General features: G+C 40.0%; 1 protein-coding gene across 1 annotated transcript in view; it reads right to left on the bottom strand.

Moving 5' to 3' along the window:
* Positions 1 to 20,237, bottom strand: part of ADAMTS18 (ADAM metallopeptidase with thrombospondin type 1 motif 18) — an 80,929-nt gene extending 60,692 nt beyond the window's left edge. Inside the window, exons 1-2 of the mRNA XM_075039989.1 lie at positions 19,724 to 20,237; positions 17,538 to 17,854 (exon numbers count right to left, since the gene is read on the bottom strand). Coding sequence (XP_074896090.1) covers positions 17,538 to 17,854; positions 19,724 to 20,060 — 654 coding nt within the window. The 5' untranslated portion in view covers positions 20,061 to 20,237. The remainder of the gene's footprint in view (positions 1 to 17,537; positions 17,855 to 19,723) is intronic.
* Between the last annotated feature and the right edge of the window lie 292 nt (positions 20,238 to 20,529).

Raw genomic sequence — 20,529 nt, 5'->3', positions numbered from 1 at the left:
TGCAATGAAAATGTTCTGGCAAGATTCTCCTCCTCCTTTGTGTACAGCTAATCGATTTTATCTGGATGGAATTCAGATGTACTAATATTCTAGGGAAAGTGCATGCCTTCTTAATGGATCTTCTGGTCCTATAGTTGTGATAAAGGCAAAACCAATAAGATTAGGGTATAGTGACACAGAAAATGAAGAGCTTAAAAAAAAGAACTGATGATAGATAACTAAAATGAGTACTTGGAAATTCTTTTCCATAGGTACTTAGCATTAACAGATGCTTGCTTGAGTGTTTCTGATCAGGAACATTCCTCCCTATCAGAAATGCAACTCTAAACATTAAAAGTCATGAATCAGGCCTTGCAGGAAACAACACTATAAATTATGAGATTTTTTAAAATGCCGAAGGGCTTTGGTGTTTTATTTTCTTTCTGATTTCTTGCACCATTTTCAACTGAGTTTTTAAGAGGGTTTTTTTACCCTTTATGATCATGTGTACTAGAATCAAACTTGGGGGCCGTTTAGTGAAAATGCAGCTTTTCCTATAATGATGGGACATTAGCAGCTGGACCTTTCAGAAGAACATTTCATACCATGAGTAAGAGTGGCAGACAAGGCTGAAAGACTCCCTCTCCCTTACAAGATACCCTGTTGAAGTTGCAGACAATAGAGACATTTACCCAATGCACTTGGACACCACATAGGGATAGCTGATGATGGACCCTTCACTCTGTTCAGAGGTCTTGACTTCAGAGTGACTTACTTACACTGGCTGCATCAAAGCCCCAAGGCAAATGCTCTAGACACTGGCGGTTCACTACCCATACCCACTTTTCTCCAGCGAAGATCCTCCAGATAAAAGCTTCAGCCCGGCAGAGCTGATGCAAATGAATTTGAGGGGGCAGAAGATCTGAGCCTGTCTGACCTGGGATAATTTGCATTCAAACAAAATAAATCCAGCTCAATTCCCATAGCAATTTTACTTTGCTATGAATAGCTCAGGCAGCTCCAGTAACGAGGAGCTCGGGTTACATCTGATTGCCAGCTGTATTGCTTACTAAGAAGTTAGGTCAGTGGTTCCCAACCTTTTAATTTTCCTTGTTGGAGTATACATTGCTATGGATTAGTTACATGAGAGAGTGGTCACAAGGAACTCCGTAGGGAGAAAAGTATCAGCTTTGCTGATATTCCGCATACACAGACATATACATATGTTGAAATATCTACGTGGGAAGGAGAAAGGGAGGGGAACAAAAGAGCTTAGGCCATTAAGGGAATAGAAAACAAGAAGCAAAGATGGCCCAAGAGTGAGAATGTCAGGCTGGCGCGAGAGTTATCTGGATTAAACTCCCAGTTCTTCAGCAATTCAACTTATCTGTTCCTTATTTCTGAGTTTTATAGGCAGGATTTTGTAATCAACCCAGTAAATGCTCAAAAGAGACTTGTGAAGGTTTACATTTGACCCCCGTTGGGTTGTTCTATAAAAATGCCTCCATCTTCCTCACTATAAGCTGCAGCCACAGCCTTCAGGATGTCACTCAGTAGCTTAAGCTGGGATCCAGTGACCAGCTGCACTAAGCACAGAAGGTCACAGCATAGCTAGGTACGTGCCACTTAGCAGGGCTCCATGCTGGCAAGTGCCCTGTTCAAAGACACATTCCTCAAACATGGCTCTGCCCATGATCTGTCCCTTGGCACATCACTGGATGGGCTTCTGCTATGTGACCTCACTCACAGCAACAACAACGCTACATGGTATTTGACCCAGAAATATGCAGTCACATTCATTGGAGTCTGAGAAGGTTGATAGGTTTGCTCATAACCAGGAATTCCCTTGCTATAATGCTTTCTATTTTTCACATGCCTATGGAGAAAGTGTGACTACTTAGCATCACCGTGAAAGCAAGAAAGAATAAATTTCATCTTCTCTTCTTTTGCTGTAATCACCTCTTTGAAACAGAACAGCAGCCTAGGTGTGTCTGAATCACATTTTTTTTTTCCCCAGGAAATGGCAAATCAGTAAAACCTTGAACGCAATTCATACTATTAAACCTGAAATACAGGACATCATCCCAAAGATCCACTGAGTTAAAAGAAGACCTCACCACTTTCTCAGTTTTTCACAACGTTAATAAACCTGTATAATGGCAACTCCATGTAACATTTAGATAACCATACAAACCATACAAATGTCCTTAGCATCCCAATCTTAGTTTACAATGGGCATTTGAATAAGTGAGTTATTTGCTAAGATAAATGTAGTAACTCACATTTATATTCCATGTCATGAAAAAGCCTCATATTTGTAGGCACCATTTACAGCCATGAAACCTGCCTTCACAATATTATATTGCCAAATGTACCATGGGTCCAAAGATTCTTTGTTTTCCTGCTTCTAGCCAAATGCTACCCATCAGCACTGCTCAGACATACTGCACTAATCCTTGTCCTGCTTTAAAACTGTGCACACTCATTCACACTCCTCTCTCCCACAAATTAGCTATGCTTCTATTTTAAGGGAATGATGCACAGAGGTGAGCATGCTATAACTGCTCTGCTGGTGTAACTGTACTGAAATTAAAAGCAGGAAACCTGGGTGGATTTGTTCCAGACTAGAAAAGTTTTTAATACTACTACAAATGAAAGTTTGATGAGAAATAATTTTCAGTACAATTTTCTTACTACAGAAATCTCTGCAGTAGAAATAACTATGATGACATGCAAAAAACTGCCACAAAGAGGTCCTGGTTTGGTACGAAATGAAATGTCATGCCATAACTGTCTTAAAATTGAAACAGTAATACTACCTTAATATTGTCCAGATTTTCAGCATAAAGTGAGGTGAATCCATTCTTCAACCCAATACATCAATTTACATCTCCCGACATCCTGTCTACTGACAAGGTCAGAGTACAACATACAAGTCTAAACCAGTATTTGGAGTGTTAACACAACAGTTTTCAGATATTCAGAACCATGTTTGAGTTGTACTTACTGAAGAGGCCTGCAGAACTAAACTGGTCATGAAAGGATACACTGATTTTACTATAAGCAGACTTTAGTATAAGCCTGTGAATTATGTGACTGTTTAGCACGGATGAGTCTTAAGAAAAGTATGAAAAGACATTTACTTACATATTTTCATTGAAGAAATCAGTTCTATTATACATGTCTGAGAATCAGAAATGAGAACAGAAGCAGCTGAGGAGAGGACATAAAGGTTGCCATTTCTACAGAGTCCCGCAGAAACTAATCCAAGAAGGGAGGGCTTTGATTGCTGTGTCAGCAAGCACCATTTGCTATGATTTTCAAGCAAGTGAATAGCATTTCTTCATGAAAACATTTGGACAGTAGAGTGTTTTCAGTGCACTACCTTAGATATTAGGCTCTCAAAATAGTCTGTGGAGCACCAAAGATCTAAGTAACCCTGTGATGATCTCTGAGATCTCAGGAAATAGGAAAGATAAAGTGACAAAGGGAGGGTTGTGCCTGAAAGCAACTTTTTCTGTGAGATATTCTTTATATTAAATTGGTCCAAGAAATTTAGAAATCATTGCCACAGATGTTGCCACTATGTTAAACACTATAGGCCTCCTTATTGAAATAAAAATGCAGCAAAGTCAAGGGAGATACAATTATATGGAATTTGTTGACAGCTCAGCATGCTGCAAAGTTATAAAAGGATGATTAAAAAAAAAACCAGCAGATTTAGGAGGCGAAATTTCCTAAGCAGCCCAACCTTCTTTCTGCAATGAATCTACTGAACAGTAGGTTAAGTAAAGGTCAAGTTAAGCATTGGTAAGAAAAAGGTTCAAAGAAAAGGAATGTGCTGTCAAGGTCGCAGAGGCTCTGGGGCATCAAGGAAGTGTGTGAGAGTTACAGACACTTCAATCTCCTATGTAGTTCCATGAGAATTACAGACACTTCAATCTCCTATGTAGTGCCTAGTCCCAGGGCCTGAGTGTGCTCTCTGCTCTGTCCTGACACCACAGAACAGAAGACTTGAGTTCACTCCATGCCACACTGCAGCCAGCGGCTGCTCTCTGTGGACTTCAGGCATAATTTGAGAGAAGTGCTGCGCAGCTTAGCTGCTGTTGTGTCTTGAGCCCTTACTTAGAAATCTGGATATACTTGGTGTGCTGAGAAGTGCTGCATGAGTCAAATAAGTAGTGCGTCAAAGCCCACAAACTCCCATAAACAAGAGATAATTTGCCTACTTTCATAGGCAAGAATTAGAAAAGTGAACGTGAAAAGTGAAAAATGTGGTCCTCCCATTCTGAGTCTCTCTGAAGCTCCGTGTCACTTGCACAGCCACTGATTTATAATTCTCAGATTATAACTTCTCTGCTAGAGCCAATCCTCAAGCCCCTGTACCTCACATTAGTGTATCCCTGACTTTTCCCCAAAATAATCTGGCTGCTCAGTGGCCACTAAAAGGGCACTGCCTGCCAAAAGACTACTGCCATGAAAGTAGTCAAGCCCTGTTTGTGTCTACACATTTTCCTACATAAGATTATATGTGCTTCCAGGAGTTAAAGTGCAATCATGCCACTTCTCTCTGTGAATTTGCCCAGCTTAATGTGTCATGACTGAAGATGTTACTGTTCCTGCAATCCATCTGGATCATCAGTCATTTACTCCACCTTTCTTCTTTCCAGGTGGTAATGTAAACAGAGGAAAAGCCAGAAGGACCTCTTGTTGCGAAACATTTCCTCTCTTCACAGCATGTTACACTATACACTCCTCCCACAGCATAAAACCAGCAGTGTTAATGTGCTATGGAAGTAAATTAGTCACAAACAGCACCATAGGGAACTTAAATATTTTGAATGTATACCATATAATCAGGAAATGCCCACCCTCTTTATCTGTCAGGAACAAGGAAATTGAAAGCTTTGTAATCTTAAACTGCCCATCAGTAGCTATGAATCAATCAAACATCTTGCTGTGGAGAGCTAGCATGCACAAGAACGCTGGTAAGATAAGAGAGGGTTTAAACTACACTCCCCATCCTGTTGGAATAGTTTCAGCCCAAGATTCCACATTTGATCACTGCCTGTCCAGGGCTCCTCTTTATAGGCCTCCACCGAATCCCTCGAAAAGACTAGAATAGGACACTGAACTTTCATAGTTTTTCAAATTATTTATACTATTACTAATTCTCACAAATTTCACCAATCCAAACTAAATTTGATTTTTTTTCAAGAGTAAATAAATTTTATAAGATAATTTACAGACTTAGGGTGACTTATTCTTTTAATATATAATGATAGAAGTCATGCAAGACTGATATACATCCTCTACATTATCAGTTTTTGCAATAACCCTACATCCATCATCCACTTACTACAAAAATCAGATACAAATCATATCAACCTTCTCTTTAAAATTTAAGTCCCTTCCTGGAAGAAACACAAAGGTGTTTATTTAAATGATAATTACTATTTTGCTAGCACATAATATAGTTACTGAATGGCAGAAGACATAACAGTTGTAAAGAACATCACCTCATACAACTTTACAGAAATACAAATATATTCATATTTCACAGACAATGGACACTGAATTGCACTGTCCTTTGTAAAATCAAGTTTAAAGGATTGGCACCAATTCAGTGCATTGGTATAGAGATGTATGTATGTATATATATAAATTTACCTTCTTTATTATTGGCAAGTAAAATGCAAAAAGTCAGGTCCAGAGGCTAAGCTGTCATTAAGGGCACGTGGCATATCCATGGAGGTGTTTTGGAGCACATGGGCACTATTCAGAGCAGGCTGATGGTGAGCAGGAAACATAGCCCCATGGGGAAATGCTCCACATCTTCTTCTGTTAAACCTAACACAGAAGTAGGGCTGTGGAGGTAGAGTGAACATTGCTATGCACAAATGCTAGTTTGCAGAAGACAGACCTTCATTCTGGGTGAATAACATTTCCTTCTGTTTTGTTTCTCACATTAGAGCGTGTTCCTGACTTTCCCAAACTAATCTTTAAAATTATTAAATAAATCATGTGAACAGCCACAACAAAAAAAATATACTATTCCCTCAGCCCTCAAGCTATTTCCAATTAATTTAGTGTCGTGGTGTTATTCTGTGCACCAGAAAGCTAGTTTTCAAGAAATGTTTGGAAAATGACAACAAAAATAAACTTCTCATGGCACTATAACCCAAAAGCTGAGAACCTGTAAATAGAACTGGTAAATATTCACAGGCCAAGACCGAAGTCTGGCACATTTTTGTTCCCAGCTTCAATTGTCTATGGTAATCTATCAGCCTTTCTTTCTGATTCAGCTTCTGGTCCAAATTGTCCTTTCGTTGGTATTATTTCATCTGTCGCACAGGCTGATGGAGAAAGCAAACCTTTGTCACCATACCATTAGTCTGATGTTCAGTGACACATGGCACCAACTGTATGCTGTTCTGTCATGGCTCCCACCATATTTGGGTTCATGGATGGTCTTCATTAAGTGAGACCCGCAGGACTCTCTGTGCCTCAGGCAGTTAAAATGACCACCCAGGACTCAATGGTAAGACAGAGGAATCACAGGAATCAGAGGAATCAATTAACTATTTCTGTAACAGACTACATGTTCTCCTCTCTACAATTATTTGGCTCTCCTGTCAAGAGCAGATGAATGAGGTCTTGCGTCCCACAGGTGTTCCCAGAACGACAAGTGATAATACCCTTGAACATTTTTGTAGATCAAAAACTGTGAAGTCCATCTCCTGTCTAATAAGGTAAACAAGGCTCAAAAGCTACTTGCCTCTTTTACTCCCAATGCCAGGCTTGACTTTATCAGGACCTGACTGGGATTAGGGCAAGTAACCTCTTTACATTTACTCTTAACTTCATATTTTTTGGTGGCCATTGTGCTTCCTTTACTCCATCATTGTTGTAATACTCTGGCAGCATAGCAGAATGAAAACACTGGGCATTAGTACACTGAAACGTATCTGGCAACTGCAAGCACCAGACACCAAGCATTTCAGTGCATCTTCTAGCAGCAGTAGCAGCAGCTGGTTCTCTGGGAAACTGCCTGAACTCCTCCCTCATTTCACTCCTGGCTGTTACTAGTCCAAGTGGTCCATGAGAACAGCATAGGCTCAGTCCGCAGATGGGTTTCTTTGCCCTGCAAGTAGGCCGTTTTCCTCCATGTCACTTCTGATTCAGTGAAATCTGATTATACAGCACCACCTTGGATTATTTACAAGATATGTTTTGGGGTCTGCCAGTAGAAATGGATATGTTTCACTTTCTTGATGAGCCAGTGGTACCTTCCATTTGCAAAATGTCTTTCTAAATCAAATTGTAACTGTAGTAATGTTTCCCAAAGAAATGGTGTGCGTCTTGACTCAAGGGCCAAGATGATGTAGAGAGGAAGAAAACAAAAATCTCCTGAGGCCACGTTCTGATCCAAAGCAGTCAGCATAAAACTTTTTACTCACTACAAGCTTTAGATGAAGCCCATAAACCAGCAAATACCTGTCTATGAGAGTGGAAGTTACTGTGCTGCAGGAATCAGTAGACATCAGCTGCTCACTTGTGTCTCAGCCTGGAAATTGTTCTTCTTCCGCCCCTTTGCTCAAGCTTTTACTGCTAGAGGCAGGTTAACAATCTGACCATCAGTACATGATGCTGGAAGTGCAGAAAATATCCATATGGCCTTCAGCATGGCTTCTGGCATGAAGAGAAGCCAGCAAACAGAGAAAAAAACTGGAGGCTGGAGATACTGTTGTGGTAGACTGGTCTCTATAGTGATTTTATAGACATCTATTGCAAACAATGTAATGTAGAGCAGACTATAAGGAATGATCCTTTGTCAGAAAAAGGAGCAAAAAAGGGGAAAAGTGACAGAAGCATTTTTCTTGTCCACAGTGGGCTGCAAAAAATTCATCTTGGCCCTAGGCCAAGATCAGTATCTTAATCTTTAATTTATACTTGCATCTAACAAAACAAATAGCATAACTTTCTGTCAAGTGTTAATAACAAGTGAAACTGGGTAGCCACATTTTTAGAAAAATTTAAACTTTCTTCTCCAGGACTGTGTTACAGCATTTATACCTATCCCTTACCATGACCAGCTTATACTTTAATTACAATATTAACTTGAAGTATTTCTTGAGGTTCAGTCTAGCCTAATTTTAAGACTTACTGTTTTGATGACTTCTTCCTAAAAAAGGAATGAGTGTGTGGCATAAGACAAGCCTGCTCAAGATAGAATTATTTTTAAATGCTCACTCTTTTCACTGAAGTGTGATAATTTGCATGAAAAAAAAGCAAATCTGCTTTTAATTTCATGATTTTAAAAAAATCTAATCATATTCTGGTGTTATATAAATTCTATATCTCATGGTAAAGAAACTGCAGATCTGAAGAGTAATCTATGTTTCATTAGTTTGTGTATTCTGCCACAGAATATAATATTACGTTCTTAAATTAGTTGGAAGCCACACTGTGCTGCAGAGTATAAAAACAAAAGTGAGGGCTCAAGCTAGGTCAAGCATATTTTGTATAGGTCCATTAAAAATCTCATGTCATTAATATTAATAAAGATGTTGAGACACAAAAGTCCTTCAATTAACATATATTAGGCAGGCAGGCACAAGCATTCAAGTGATCCCGCTGTGAACAGCAAGAATCCAGCCCTCAAAGAATAAAGCCATGAGTGTGCTGTGTACATAGTGGGGCAGCTAGAAATGCTAATGCCACAGAAGAGTGAAAAGGCAACGCCCTATTGTCTGTGCAAGTAAATATCACTTTATTGCCTCAGCTTCCTCTTCTATTAAGCAGGTTTGTGCTGGGCCTTGTTATTCCAGTAAGAATAACTTCAAGACCTATTATCTTTGTCATCAGACTTTTTTCTTTTACTATTTTTTGGCAGGAACTAGCTGGGCAGCCACATATGAGATTCAGAAAAAGGACATTCATCTGACTGTACAACTTGTTTGTAGATTTCCCTAGCTTATGAACTAACATTGTAAAAAAGAAATTAACTTTCATGTTCCAGAAATTACTCTGGACAATAATGGTTCCCACGGTACTGCGCTTCAACCATCAAGACTCATTCACTTGCATATGACCTGATTATTTGACATTTCTTCACCCTCATTCTTAGTGACTTCCGAGCATGATAAACAATAAAAGGTTACTGATGTCAACCTATTATGAGCCAGGATGCTGTTCTCATCTAACACACAGTAAAGCCAGTACTGAAGCTTAATTAATACATGTTTGTAAATTGTGCTGAGCTGCAAGGCATTATGATTTCAGGTTTCTTCTGTAAATGTTTACCTCGAAGCTTTAGTCAATGCTCTACTGTCTGAACCAAAGATAAGTTCTGCTTCCATCAGCTATTCACATAGCTGGTCAAATCACTGTCAAAGCAAATCAATAGGAAATTCCTTTAGCATACTGTAATTTATGGTAGACCTGCAGCAACAGCATTGGGATTACAACGGGATAAGAAAAGGCAAGAAAGAACCAACATTTCTGCTCCCACTGACATGATCAAAAAGACAGAGGAAAACCTTGTTTGTAATGTAATTATCCATTAAAATTCAATTCAGATACCATTTAAGGGCTAGTCAAAGCCTTCCTAACACAAAATGAGTGGTTTTGAGTAAAAAGATACTGAAGTCTGAGTTTCAGCTGATAAAACTCACTGTAGGTCCACTGCTAAGTCTCACTGCAGACATAACTAAATTTAACCCCTCTCCTGCCAGCTCACTGAGAGAAGACCATTACAGAGTGAGGTACACAGAGCTAACAGCTTTTGTATGTGGTCAGGAGTCACGTCAGAGGAAGTACTTCTAATGACTAAGAAGGCTGCTGACTGTAGTGGGGCTGCTGTCAGGTTATCACTGGACTCTGCAACTTCCAAAAAGAGAAAGCAGGTATTTTCTAGAAAATCCCTCGAGAGCAATATATCTGTAAGTCAACAACATTACTCATGCTCAGGAGAGAATGAAATCAGACGCAAATAGCTCTGAAATTGTCTTAAAGAATTGACCGATATATTATTGGCATCACAGCTCTGGGTGCCTTTGTCTAGCGTTGCCCCAGCTTTTATCATGTCCCCATCCATGGACTGCAAATTTCAAAACCACAGATATCAAAAACAGTTTTTAGACCTCCATCCTTCTCTCACTGTTTGCAGTACTGGACAATCTACCATCTCTTTCAAAGAGTATGGGACATGCTGTGCCACAGAAAAGCAAACCTTTCCCTAAAAAGTTGCAAATTAGTAAACATTATCTTAAATATCTTGTAGACTTAACGCAACTGTGACAAACAAAAACTGTAGGTGCCAAAATGACTAAGGGGCTTATGCAGCTGGTAACAAACTCCCAGTGACCATCCAGACCGGTTATGACTGGGCAGCCTACGTTGAATCAAAGTCAAGTTCCCAACTGAGTACAAGTGTGCAAATCACAAAGCTGTCATCATAATCAGGGCACTGGTTTTGCAGAGAGGCTAAGGAGGAAGTAAGCTTGGAGAAAAAAAAATGTTTAAGAACAGTTTTGATACCACTGTTTGCTCAAATTAAGTGGACTGTGCAGCAGGGCCAGGGCACAACCAAGATACTCCTGTGCTTTCCACTCTACTGCTATGTGTCAGGTACAGAGCTCTAGGAGTGGGCTGCTTGAGTTGGACTTCAACTACAGTTTCACAGACTGTCATTGTGTTTTGGGTAAACAAAAGCCTTTACACGCCAGGTCTGCAAGCCTAGTATCCTCCTCAAACACTTCTGAAGTGGAGGAAGAAGAGAAAAAAGACAGAAATAAAATGTTGTTTGGGTTAATTATTAGTGACTGAAAGCTGGTATTAGTTACTAGAATCTGCCTCAAAAAATATTTGGGATGGACATTTTGCCATTATTCACTCAATAATATGGTAAAGATGAAAATAAGAAAAACCTTTAAAGGAAAATGAGGTGACAATGGGAAAAAGCCATATTCTTGAAGATATTTTAAATTGTACTAGACAAATACCAGACACTGTTTCTGGTCTCAGCATTGAATTGACTGCTGATGGGGAATGAATTGTGTTATTAGATTATTGATTGCCCTTCTCCATATTTGTCTGATATTTTAGATGTTCAGCAGCTCACAGCTGTGCAGAAGAGAATATGTTGCCTTTCAGCAGCAGAGATGGTATGATCCAAATGAAAATAGTGGCGCTTAAAATAAAAATCCTTGTTTACATCAAAGACATCCTGTTATGAAGAGGTCAAGTCTGTGCAGACAGGTCACCCTCTCCTGACCCTTATGAGCATTTGACTATAAGCTTTTCTTTAATGGACTAGGGAAAGTGTGGGAACTAAGCTTTGTGGAAAGACTTTGCTACAGCAAGAAAAATGCTGATGTTTCAAGTATAGCTAGAGTCTACTAATTTCTTTAGAAGTTATGGTAAGACTGCTGCTTAACAAGAAAGGCCAGGATGAACTGCCTGTCTATGTACAAATGGAGGGCTCCCTGTTTTCAGAACTGCTTTAAGGGTACAAACAGCAGTGCTTACAACAGCCTAAAGTTTGGTCTGAAATACACCAACAAACAACTTCCATGCTCTTACTGCCAGCTGAGCAATAAGGGAGCAGGCAAAAATGACTGAGAGGACCAGCTCCTGTAGGCACTCTTGCAAGCTGTTCTGTGTCCACAGCCCACTGTGTTCAGGCTGATGGAGCCAAAGTGCTCTCAGTGACAGTCCTCTATGGATGTTCCAGGTGTCCAGGTTTTTCAATATAAAACCTGGAAGAAATGTCACCTCTGGTACTTTTCCTGTCTAGCAGAGGCAGATTATTTCTCCATCATTAATTCTCTTCAATTCCATTTCTTACCCATCAGGAATCAGTAGGGTCAAAATGCCTGGGATAACACTATCTTTGTCTTGTAGAGCTAAAGCCAGAGTTAAACAGAAAGCTTATCAGACAGATATGGAGAAGGGCAATCAATAATCTAATAACACAATTCATTCCCCATCAGCAGTCAATTCAATGCTGAGACCAGAAACAGTGTCTGGTATTTGTCTAGTACAATTTAAAATATCTTCAAGAATATGACTTTTTCCCATTGTCACCTCATTTTCCTTTAAAGGTTTTTCTTATTTTCATCTTTACCATATTATTGAGTGAATAATGGCAAAATGTCCATCCCAACAGTGGGCAAAATGATGAACCTGTAACACAGTTTGTGTTTTATAAAGGATGGAGATGTAATGGTGTGTGAATATAAAGAAAGTCAAAGAACTCATATGCCAGATGCTGTTCATGTTGTGCTGCTATAATGGCAGAAAATATAGGATTTGTATATTGGCTTCTGGATGGACCAAAATAGTTTTGAGAATGAGTCAAATCACCAGCTCTGTACTTAGTTTATCTTCAAGGTCCCACTGGGCCAAATTTTGTCCTATTTTTACAGCTGTAAGTTTCTAAAGGAACCTCATTGTGAACAGCAATTATTCTGTACTTTTACCAGCAGTCTGGCTCACTGATTTTGATGGGAGTTTGTCTGCATAAGAACCTTGGGATTTGTCTCAACATATTTAATTGGACTTAAAGCGTGAGCTCTAGGAATAAGAGGCTGTTGTTAGCATGAACTTAAATAATGCTAATACAGGGTGCAATTAAATGACTACAAAGAATGGGTACATGAGTTGCCTCGCCTGCCTGCCTCTTAGGTGGCCAGACTGCATTAAGAAGCTTTAATTTTGTGGCTTCTTTGATACTTTGAGCAAAGTCCTGCCCTCAGACATGCACACACAACTTCCATTGAATTAATACATCTCCTGTTTATCTCTCAGTGCTACATCTAACCCTTTCTCCAGTCGTAGACTCCTCTGACAGCTCGGTGAGTGTAACATGATTCATCCTTCCCTCCTCTTTCTCTTCCCTTGACTAGACACTAACAAATATAACAGAACTTGAGACAAGAGAAAGAGGCCCCTTATAATGAAAGATTCAATCACATCTTAGCAAAAACAAAGGAGGGCACTAGCTAGTGCATGAAGCTGACTCCACTCTTCTAATTGAGGTACATAAATAAAAGGGAGAGAATGGCCCACATTCACCTCCAGCGTAAGCAGGTGCAGTCTCTCAGGCCTCCATGCTAGTGTGTTTGCTTAGGGCTGAATTTGGCCTGAACAATAAAACTGTGTATCACATAGTTTTAAAGGACCTGAACTGTTCTCTCTGACCCAAAATACACATGCATGTCTCCTCTGCAATGTAATGGCAGGAGAGTTCCTTTATGTTGTACATACGTTTCTTTCCGCTGGGTGCATATGTTTTGTACTTGCTATATACCCTCACCTGGCTTCTCCACCAAATAGCAGCAACATCCCCACAAATGCTATAAAATAAACTACTCATTCATTATGTTCACTGTTTTCTATGTTGTGTATTGGACTATAGTGTAAACTTGTTTGACTTGGTGAGAGTTCTTGTTCACAAGGGGAATGTGACTTCTGCTCCTAAATGCACAGTTATAAATCACTTTTAAGAATGTCTCTAGAACACAACTGTACTACTGACAACTCTGGGGTTCTCTTGTATTCTGCCCTGATTTACTATGTGACTGCAAACAACTCACTTTATACAAGAGATTATGTATACATAGACCTACCGTAGGGAGACAGAAAGGAGACAAAAACTAGCATATAAAGAGAGACAAACAACACACAGTTTATACACAGACTAGGAAGACAGTAGTAAGGCTTTTAGAGACAATGTCATCATGAAAGTGGAGTCAAAGATGGTGAACCTACAACAGATATCTATTTTTAATGCAGATGGGACAGCACAACATGTGGATGAGAATGGTCAAGGGGGCAAGAGGAATGAGGTAGGAATACAGATATGGCTACAGTGAGTAAGTCCTAAAAACCAACTTCTTATTCTAACAGTGGCCAGCACCGCCTCCTTCAGAAAAACTGAAAACCTTCTGCATTCTGTGGATTTCCATAGTCTGCCTCCCAATTAGATAGCTAAAGGCAATTATAGGTAATAATGTATTACTAAATAATAATAGTAATAAAAACATATAATTAGAATAAGTAAGAATTAGCTCAGGTCAGGAGTTTGGAAAAAAATTGAATTTGGGAAGAATGAAGAATTTGAATTGGAGAACGTAAACAGAGGATGAAGCAGCAAGAAAAACCATGGCCTGGATATATCAATTGGGAGAGTACAAGGGATTGAAGGAAATTCCCAGAAGTCATGCTGGAGTAACAGAAGAATTTTATTAAAAATAACAACGAATACCAATGGAGAAAGGAGTTGAAATTTTGCATTAATTTCTATTTGGGCCACATTAAGATGATGCCAAAGAGAGAAACTAGTTTTGTATTTACTAACATAAGTGAACTTATTGATCCAAAGTTGTAAGCGTTAAAAAAAAAAACACCTCTGAGAGTGTGAATGTATTAACAAAATATAGGAAAATGAGAAAATATTATCACAACTTCTTTTGAGGGAATGTATCACATTCTTCACAGATAGTCCTGAAGACATTTTTCTGAAGGTGTACAAAGTACATCCATCTTTTGAGCATTTTTGATAAAATGACTGAGCAAGTCTGTGTGATGTACAACATAAGCCTGAATTTTAATAAATCTCTCATACTCTTTTATCACTGAGTGTGATGCTGCTACTCAATGCCTGATGGTGAAGCAGACACTTAGGAATATCTAAACAAGATTTCTTGCATACAAGTTAATTTCATTTTTAAAAAATTAAAAAAATCACAGCTTTCTTGCTGCATAACAGATACTCCAGCAAGTAAAGGATACTGACTGAAGCAGAAAAGGTCAGAAGACAGAAAAAAGAAAGTTTCCTGTTGAAAATCAAAGCACCTAAACACTGTGATGATGAAAAGACAAGAGACAGTACTCCTAGTAAACTTGTACACATTCTCCTAAAATGCCAACTTAATGTATTAGAGTACTTACTCAGATAAAGAGCATAGGTCCAGTTTTGCCTTCTGACACATCAAGAAAATTGTCTTGACTGATGGAAACATTTGGTCTCAAATCAACAAATCAGCATAAAAATGTGGGGCCTTACTGTCAACTAAGCTAATAAAACTTAAGATACACACATCTCTTAATAGATCTATACCAAAGCAACAAATTCTTGCTCCTTTCCAGTGTTAAGTTAAGGTCATCCTGCCTAACAAACCATTTCATATAAACTCTCTCAAAAGTCTACTCTGCAGGCAATGGCAGGTAACAGACAGCTGAATGACTGAATACTCTAGGTCATCCAAAAAATTAGATCAAAGAGTCCCTGTAGTCTATTGAAATGCAATTGCTTCCACATCACATTGTGGTGTTCCAGGCTTGAAAGAATGGGTCACTGCAGTTTTATTGTAGAGAAGCTATTGCTAATGAAAGGAACAATGGAAAGATTAGTGCTACCAACCATATAGAAGAAACACCACTTTCGGTTTAATTGCAGTGAACAAAGCAAATAGGAAAGAAGGGCAACCAAGTGACAAAAGTAGTTGGTGCAAAGAGGATATAGAAGCTATTCACAAGGTTCTCTTGATCAGAGCACAGCGTCCAGACTTAACATATGATTACTGAATTTGGATCACAGTAAAAAATGACGTGGTTGTTGTTACAGACAGCTGATGACACATTTTTAAGAAGGCAGCCTTGCAAACTGAGAGACTAAGAATCCTGCTGATAATTTGCCTGGGATTCATTAGGTGCACTGAAATAAATAAATAGATAGGGAGAAAGGAACAAATATAATTTATTTGTGATACCTACTCTGCAGAGATTATTATAAGTAAAAGTTTACTTCATTTACCAGTTTAAAACAACATTTTAAGGTGAAATCTATTGAACCTTGGAACTGATTAAAGAAAGAGAGAGATTCTAACTGGTGATGATGTAGGTACTGAAAAGGGTTCTGCCATCATAAATTCGTTCATGCCACAATATTTATTCTCTTTTGATCAGGTTCTGGATCTTTTCTAAGTGAAGCTTGCCAGTCATAACAATCTCTATGTCGAGACAGTGGTAAAAGATCCATTTCAGTCTCAGTTAAGATCACCACATTCTGTTTCTCTATGACCTGAGGCAGATTTGAACCTTCCTTCTCCAGACAAGACTTGACAAGCCCAGCTTCACTTAGCTCATAAAGCATGCTAAAAAACAAAATGTGACCAAACAGGGGAGATCACCCAAACCGTAACTGTTGTGTGTAGGTAGAGCACTTCTCTTAGAGGAAAAGACAAACACTGCAGTAAGTGAAAACAGTTTTTTTTCTGAATAAATATGGTAAAAGCTAGCAGTTGTGAAAATGAAGCTTCCACAGAAACAACAAAGCACATCCAATATTAACAGTTCAGCATTACAAACACAACTTAAAAAAAAAAAGACAAAAAACAAAGAAAGCTTCATTCCAGTTTCTGGCACCTGCTCCAAAGTCACGTTTGCAACTGTTCAAATGAACTGTAAGATACTAATTCCTCTAACTTGCTGAGAAAAAAAGTAGAGCATTGAAAATACAATCCAGACTACTTCAACCAGTTATCAGTATTCAACAGCTCTTCCTAATGAGCCACCCTCTTCTGAAGTCACTGATTACTATTTCAAAAGAAACACTGGGTGTCTCAAGTGCTCCTTTTTTGGTCCAGTCACACAGTTTAATAGCCCTTATGGACAAGTACCTTTGCAAAACAGATTTCTAGAGGGTGACCCAACATATCCTCTGGACCTTAGTCAACCACAAAGCATACAAATAGCTTCATATACCTAAATGTCACTGCTTTAATCTGCATCCATAGGAGATTGCTTTGCAAGTGCAAGGCCTTAAGCCTAAAAAACATCAGTAACTATTAATTCTGTAGATGATTCTTCTGAATTACATCAGTAAAGACTTCTCTGCAGGCAATGAGCACCGTCAAATGTATTTTGAAAAAGTAATTTGTGAGTAATAATTTTTCATAAACTTGGATGACAGCTATAAATGGAAAATATGCAATGATGATATTTAACACATTCATAAGAGATCAACTAATCAAGACTTATAAACCCAAATAAGGCTGGAAATGTCAAAGGAAACAAAGGGAAATTGGTTCATAACTCCTGCTGAGCTAGGAAATTCACCCTTCCTTAAAGCAGTTGACAAACCTAGGTATAATATTTTTTTCCCACAAGCTTATGGATTGATTTTTTTTTTTCTTTATTCATTGTAGTTCACAAAGGCAGGAAGAGCATTTACTTAAGAGCAAGCAAAAAAGTATAAAATATCACAAACCATAACAAAAGAAAATTGCTATGGGATAATTACTAGGACTATCAGCTAGTCTTCTGTTTTTTTTTTCTGAAAGACTGTGATCAAAAAAATACAAAGGGTGTGATGTAGTTCATTGGTTATAATTAAACCTCTTCTGTTAAATGCAATAGCAACTAGTGGTATTACAAAAATCACCAAATGGTGTATAGTATCCTGAATATTATACAAAATACATACCTTCAGCTACTATTCCATGTATGAAAATACTTTTAATGCTGATTTGTTTTAAATAAACACTTACCAAGCCTACACATGTAGATATTGCTACTGAAGAGGTGCTATCATTCCTTATAAATCCCTGGTAGAAACACTGCTCAATTTCATGTTCCTGAGAATTTGAGACTCCATCCTTCCCGAGTACCTGGACAATAAAACTGTTGCTTAAAATGGTTGAAGGTTTAAGTTCTAAGTGAAGTTCCTGTCCAAATGCTGAAAATTTGTAGTGCAAGGAACTCTTTGAACTCTGAGTTGATCTCTTTCTCCTAGTACTGTGCAAAACATCATGTGAAATGTACGATCCACTGGAATCCACTTTGACAGGTGTCACAAATACATAATCTGTAATGATAAAAAGTTAGCCATCAGCTTTTGTATCCAACAAGTAAGCGTCATTCTAACTCGGTAAGCACCAGGCTTTCACTGTGGCATGAAGCATTCCCTTATTTAGGGAATGGCCTGAAAGCTCTGCAGGCTATGTGTATATAGTCTTGACTGCATAAATTCACCCCTGTAAGTCACACAGGCTCTCAAACTGTGTTTGTTTCCTTTCTGCCCTACTGAGAGGTACAGACTAACTAGCATAGCTGTGAACATTCCCACAATCGCTCTTCTGAAGACATTTGTCATCACCAGCAGATCTGTAGATTTTCCCCTCCCCTTGTATTAATTGCTGTCAAATGTGAAGGCTGCTCTGGTTTGAGAGTTTTTTTTCCTTCCCTAAGAATGCAGCAAATGTTATATCACTGTAGGGGTAGCCATGACTGAGACTTTGTAGAACTGTACCACTTGTCAAATGGATTAAAGGATTAATTTATTAATGCCTTAACTGAGTGAGACCTCATCTCTTTGTAGTGACTTGATTAGACTGGGTTTCAAATTGTAACTGACCTTCAGCAAAAAGAGATTACATCCTACCTAATAACCTTTAGTCAGCCATTGCTAATTGCATGTCAAAGAAGTTTACTGTTTTGGATAAAATATGTGAAAAATTACAAAACTATTTGTGAGGAGAAGACTAAGATCTACTCACAACCACCTAAGAAAGGAAAAAATAGAGACCACAATTCAGCTAGCTGTATAAGCAGGTGCCTAGCTTGAAGTACATTACCATTGCTGTTGATCTAGCCATCCAGGGATCACTTGCATCCTGGAAGCTGGATCTGAATTTTAGCCATTTGCTGAACTAGGACCTTTGCGCCTATTCCTGGTTATAAGAGTAACTATGCTGAATACACTGCTTCCCAACCCCATTTCATTTTTGAGCTGTATTTGTCTGTGAATACTTAAAGATGTCCATGCATTTGACAGTAAAACAGTTAATTTCTCTTCCTCAATTGAAATAACACCATTAAAAAAGAAGAAAACCCCCTCTTTCTTGTGTTGTAACAGATGTTGCAAAAACTATCAATCTCTTTGCCCAAATAGACTTTATTGGACACACAGTAAGCTGAAAACATAACCAGTGATAGGTTGTTTTTCCTTAGACAGTGGAACCAATACCTCAAGAACTTTCACTTTCCTTGAGCGGTGTTAATCAACGGCAGAAGCTGAGGACGCTAAGCAGGCTGGTGGCCAAAAAATGCAAGCAGCTGCTTGAGAGAGGGAATCCCCCAGTGAGCAGATGATAGGGTGCAAGAGGGTTTTCCTTTCTGCACCCTGGTGTGGTTCTCTATTGTACTTTGTTTCCACTCGCACCCAATAAAAAGCATATACTGCACTTCAAACTTCCCAAAGTCATCAGCATCTAAGTGTTAGTCTCTGCAACCTGGGAACAAACAGCTCCTGAGCTCTCACTCACACAAGACCTTTCTCTCCAGGTTTGTTTTCCCTTAGCCTGCATTGCACGGCTTCTTCCGCTCTCCCACCCAAATCTTTTCATTACTTTTGTCTCATTGCTTCCATAACAGACACATGAGGTTTTGTTGTTGGGGCTACATACGCATTCATCTTTCTAATCGCACATGTAAATGTGGATGTTTTTACCATCTCATTCATTCGCTTTGCTGTTACGTATTGTTCCTTTTAGCTTTTGCACACAGGGCTTAACAAGTTAATCTCTGCCCACGGTTAGCTATTTTACAGCAGCCAACTTGCTTTTGCTTTATGTTCCCCGAACACTGTGGCTTCTTCCCTTTAAATGCTCAGTCCACCAAAAAAAGCATCCATGCAAATGTTCATATACACAGACACAGAAAGAGCTATACAAACCATGATTCAATTCACTGATGCTGTCACTGGTTAAAGTTGCTGCATGAGACATGCAACAGAGGCAGCACAGCTGAAGGGTCTGCAAGAGAAAAAAAAAAAAAAAAAAGAAAGAAAAGGAGTATTGGGCGAGATTTACTTGACAAGGGAAGGCAGAAAGACAAGGCACCAGAAACTGTGCAGTAACCTGGTATGAAAGTACACTAGGCGACTGCGAAAGAAAGTGCTCTCGACCTGCCTTTACAGTGCTTCCAAGCCACGGGAGAGTCGGGAATTGCATGGAGCTGCCGCTGAGAATCGCAACAGGTAAAGTCCAGACGACAAGCAGGAGACAGTCCATGTTCCGCCGTGCACCTGGCGTGCTACCTGCTCCCCGAAGCGTGCGGCGGGCGAGCCCGGATCCCCCGCATGGTCACCTGGGCTCTGCCCCCGCAGCAGCTCCGGCGGCCGGCTCGCAGCGCCGCGCCGCGCCCCCGCCGTGCGCGGCGGCGGAGCCCATGGAGCGGCGCCCAGGTGAGCGCGCCCTCGCCGCCGCCGCCGCCGCCGCCGGCGCGCACCCTTTAAGCCGCCGCCGCCGCCGCCGCCGCGGGGCAGCGCTGCCTCCGGCGCCGCGTCTCGGCGCGGCCGCCGCCCGGGGGGCGACGCGGAGCGGAGGAGCGAGCGGGCGGGCGGGCGGGCGGGCGGGACCAATGGGGAGGCGGCGGGGCCGGGCCGGGGCCGGGGCCGGGACTCGCGGGCGCAGGCGGGGAGGCACCTGGGAAAGGGGGTGGCTTGCGGGCCCGTGCCCCCCCCGTCCCGCCGCAGACCTC

This window comes from Buteo buteo, chromosome 11 (genome assembly GCF_964188355.1).
Source record: "Buteo buteo chromosome 11, bButBut1.hap1.1, whole genome shotgun sequence".
Classification (NCBI taxonomy): Eukaryota; Metazoa; Chordata; class Aves; order Accipitriformes; family Accipitridae; genus Buteo; species Buteo buteo.
The sequence above is the reverse complement of the archived record's forward strand: the minus strand, read 5'-3'. Positions and strand labels throughout refer to the sequence as shown.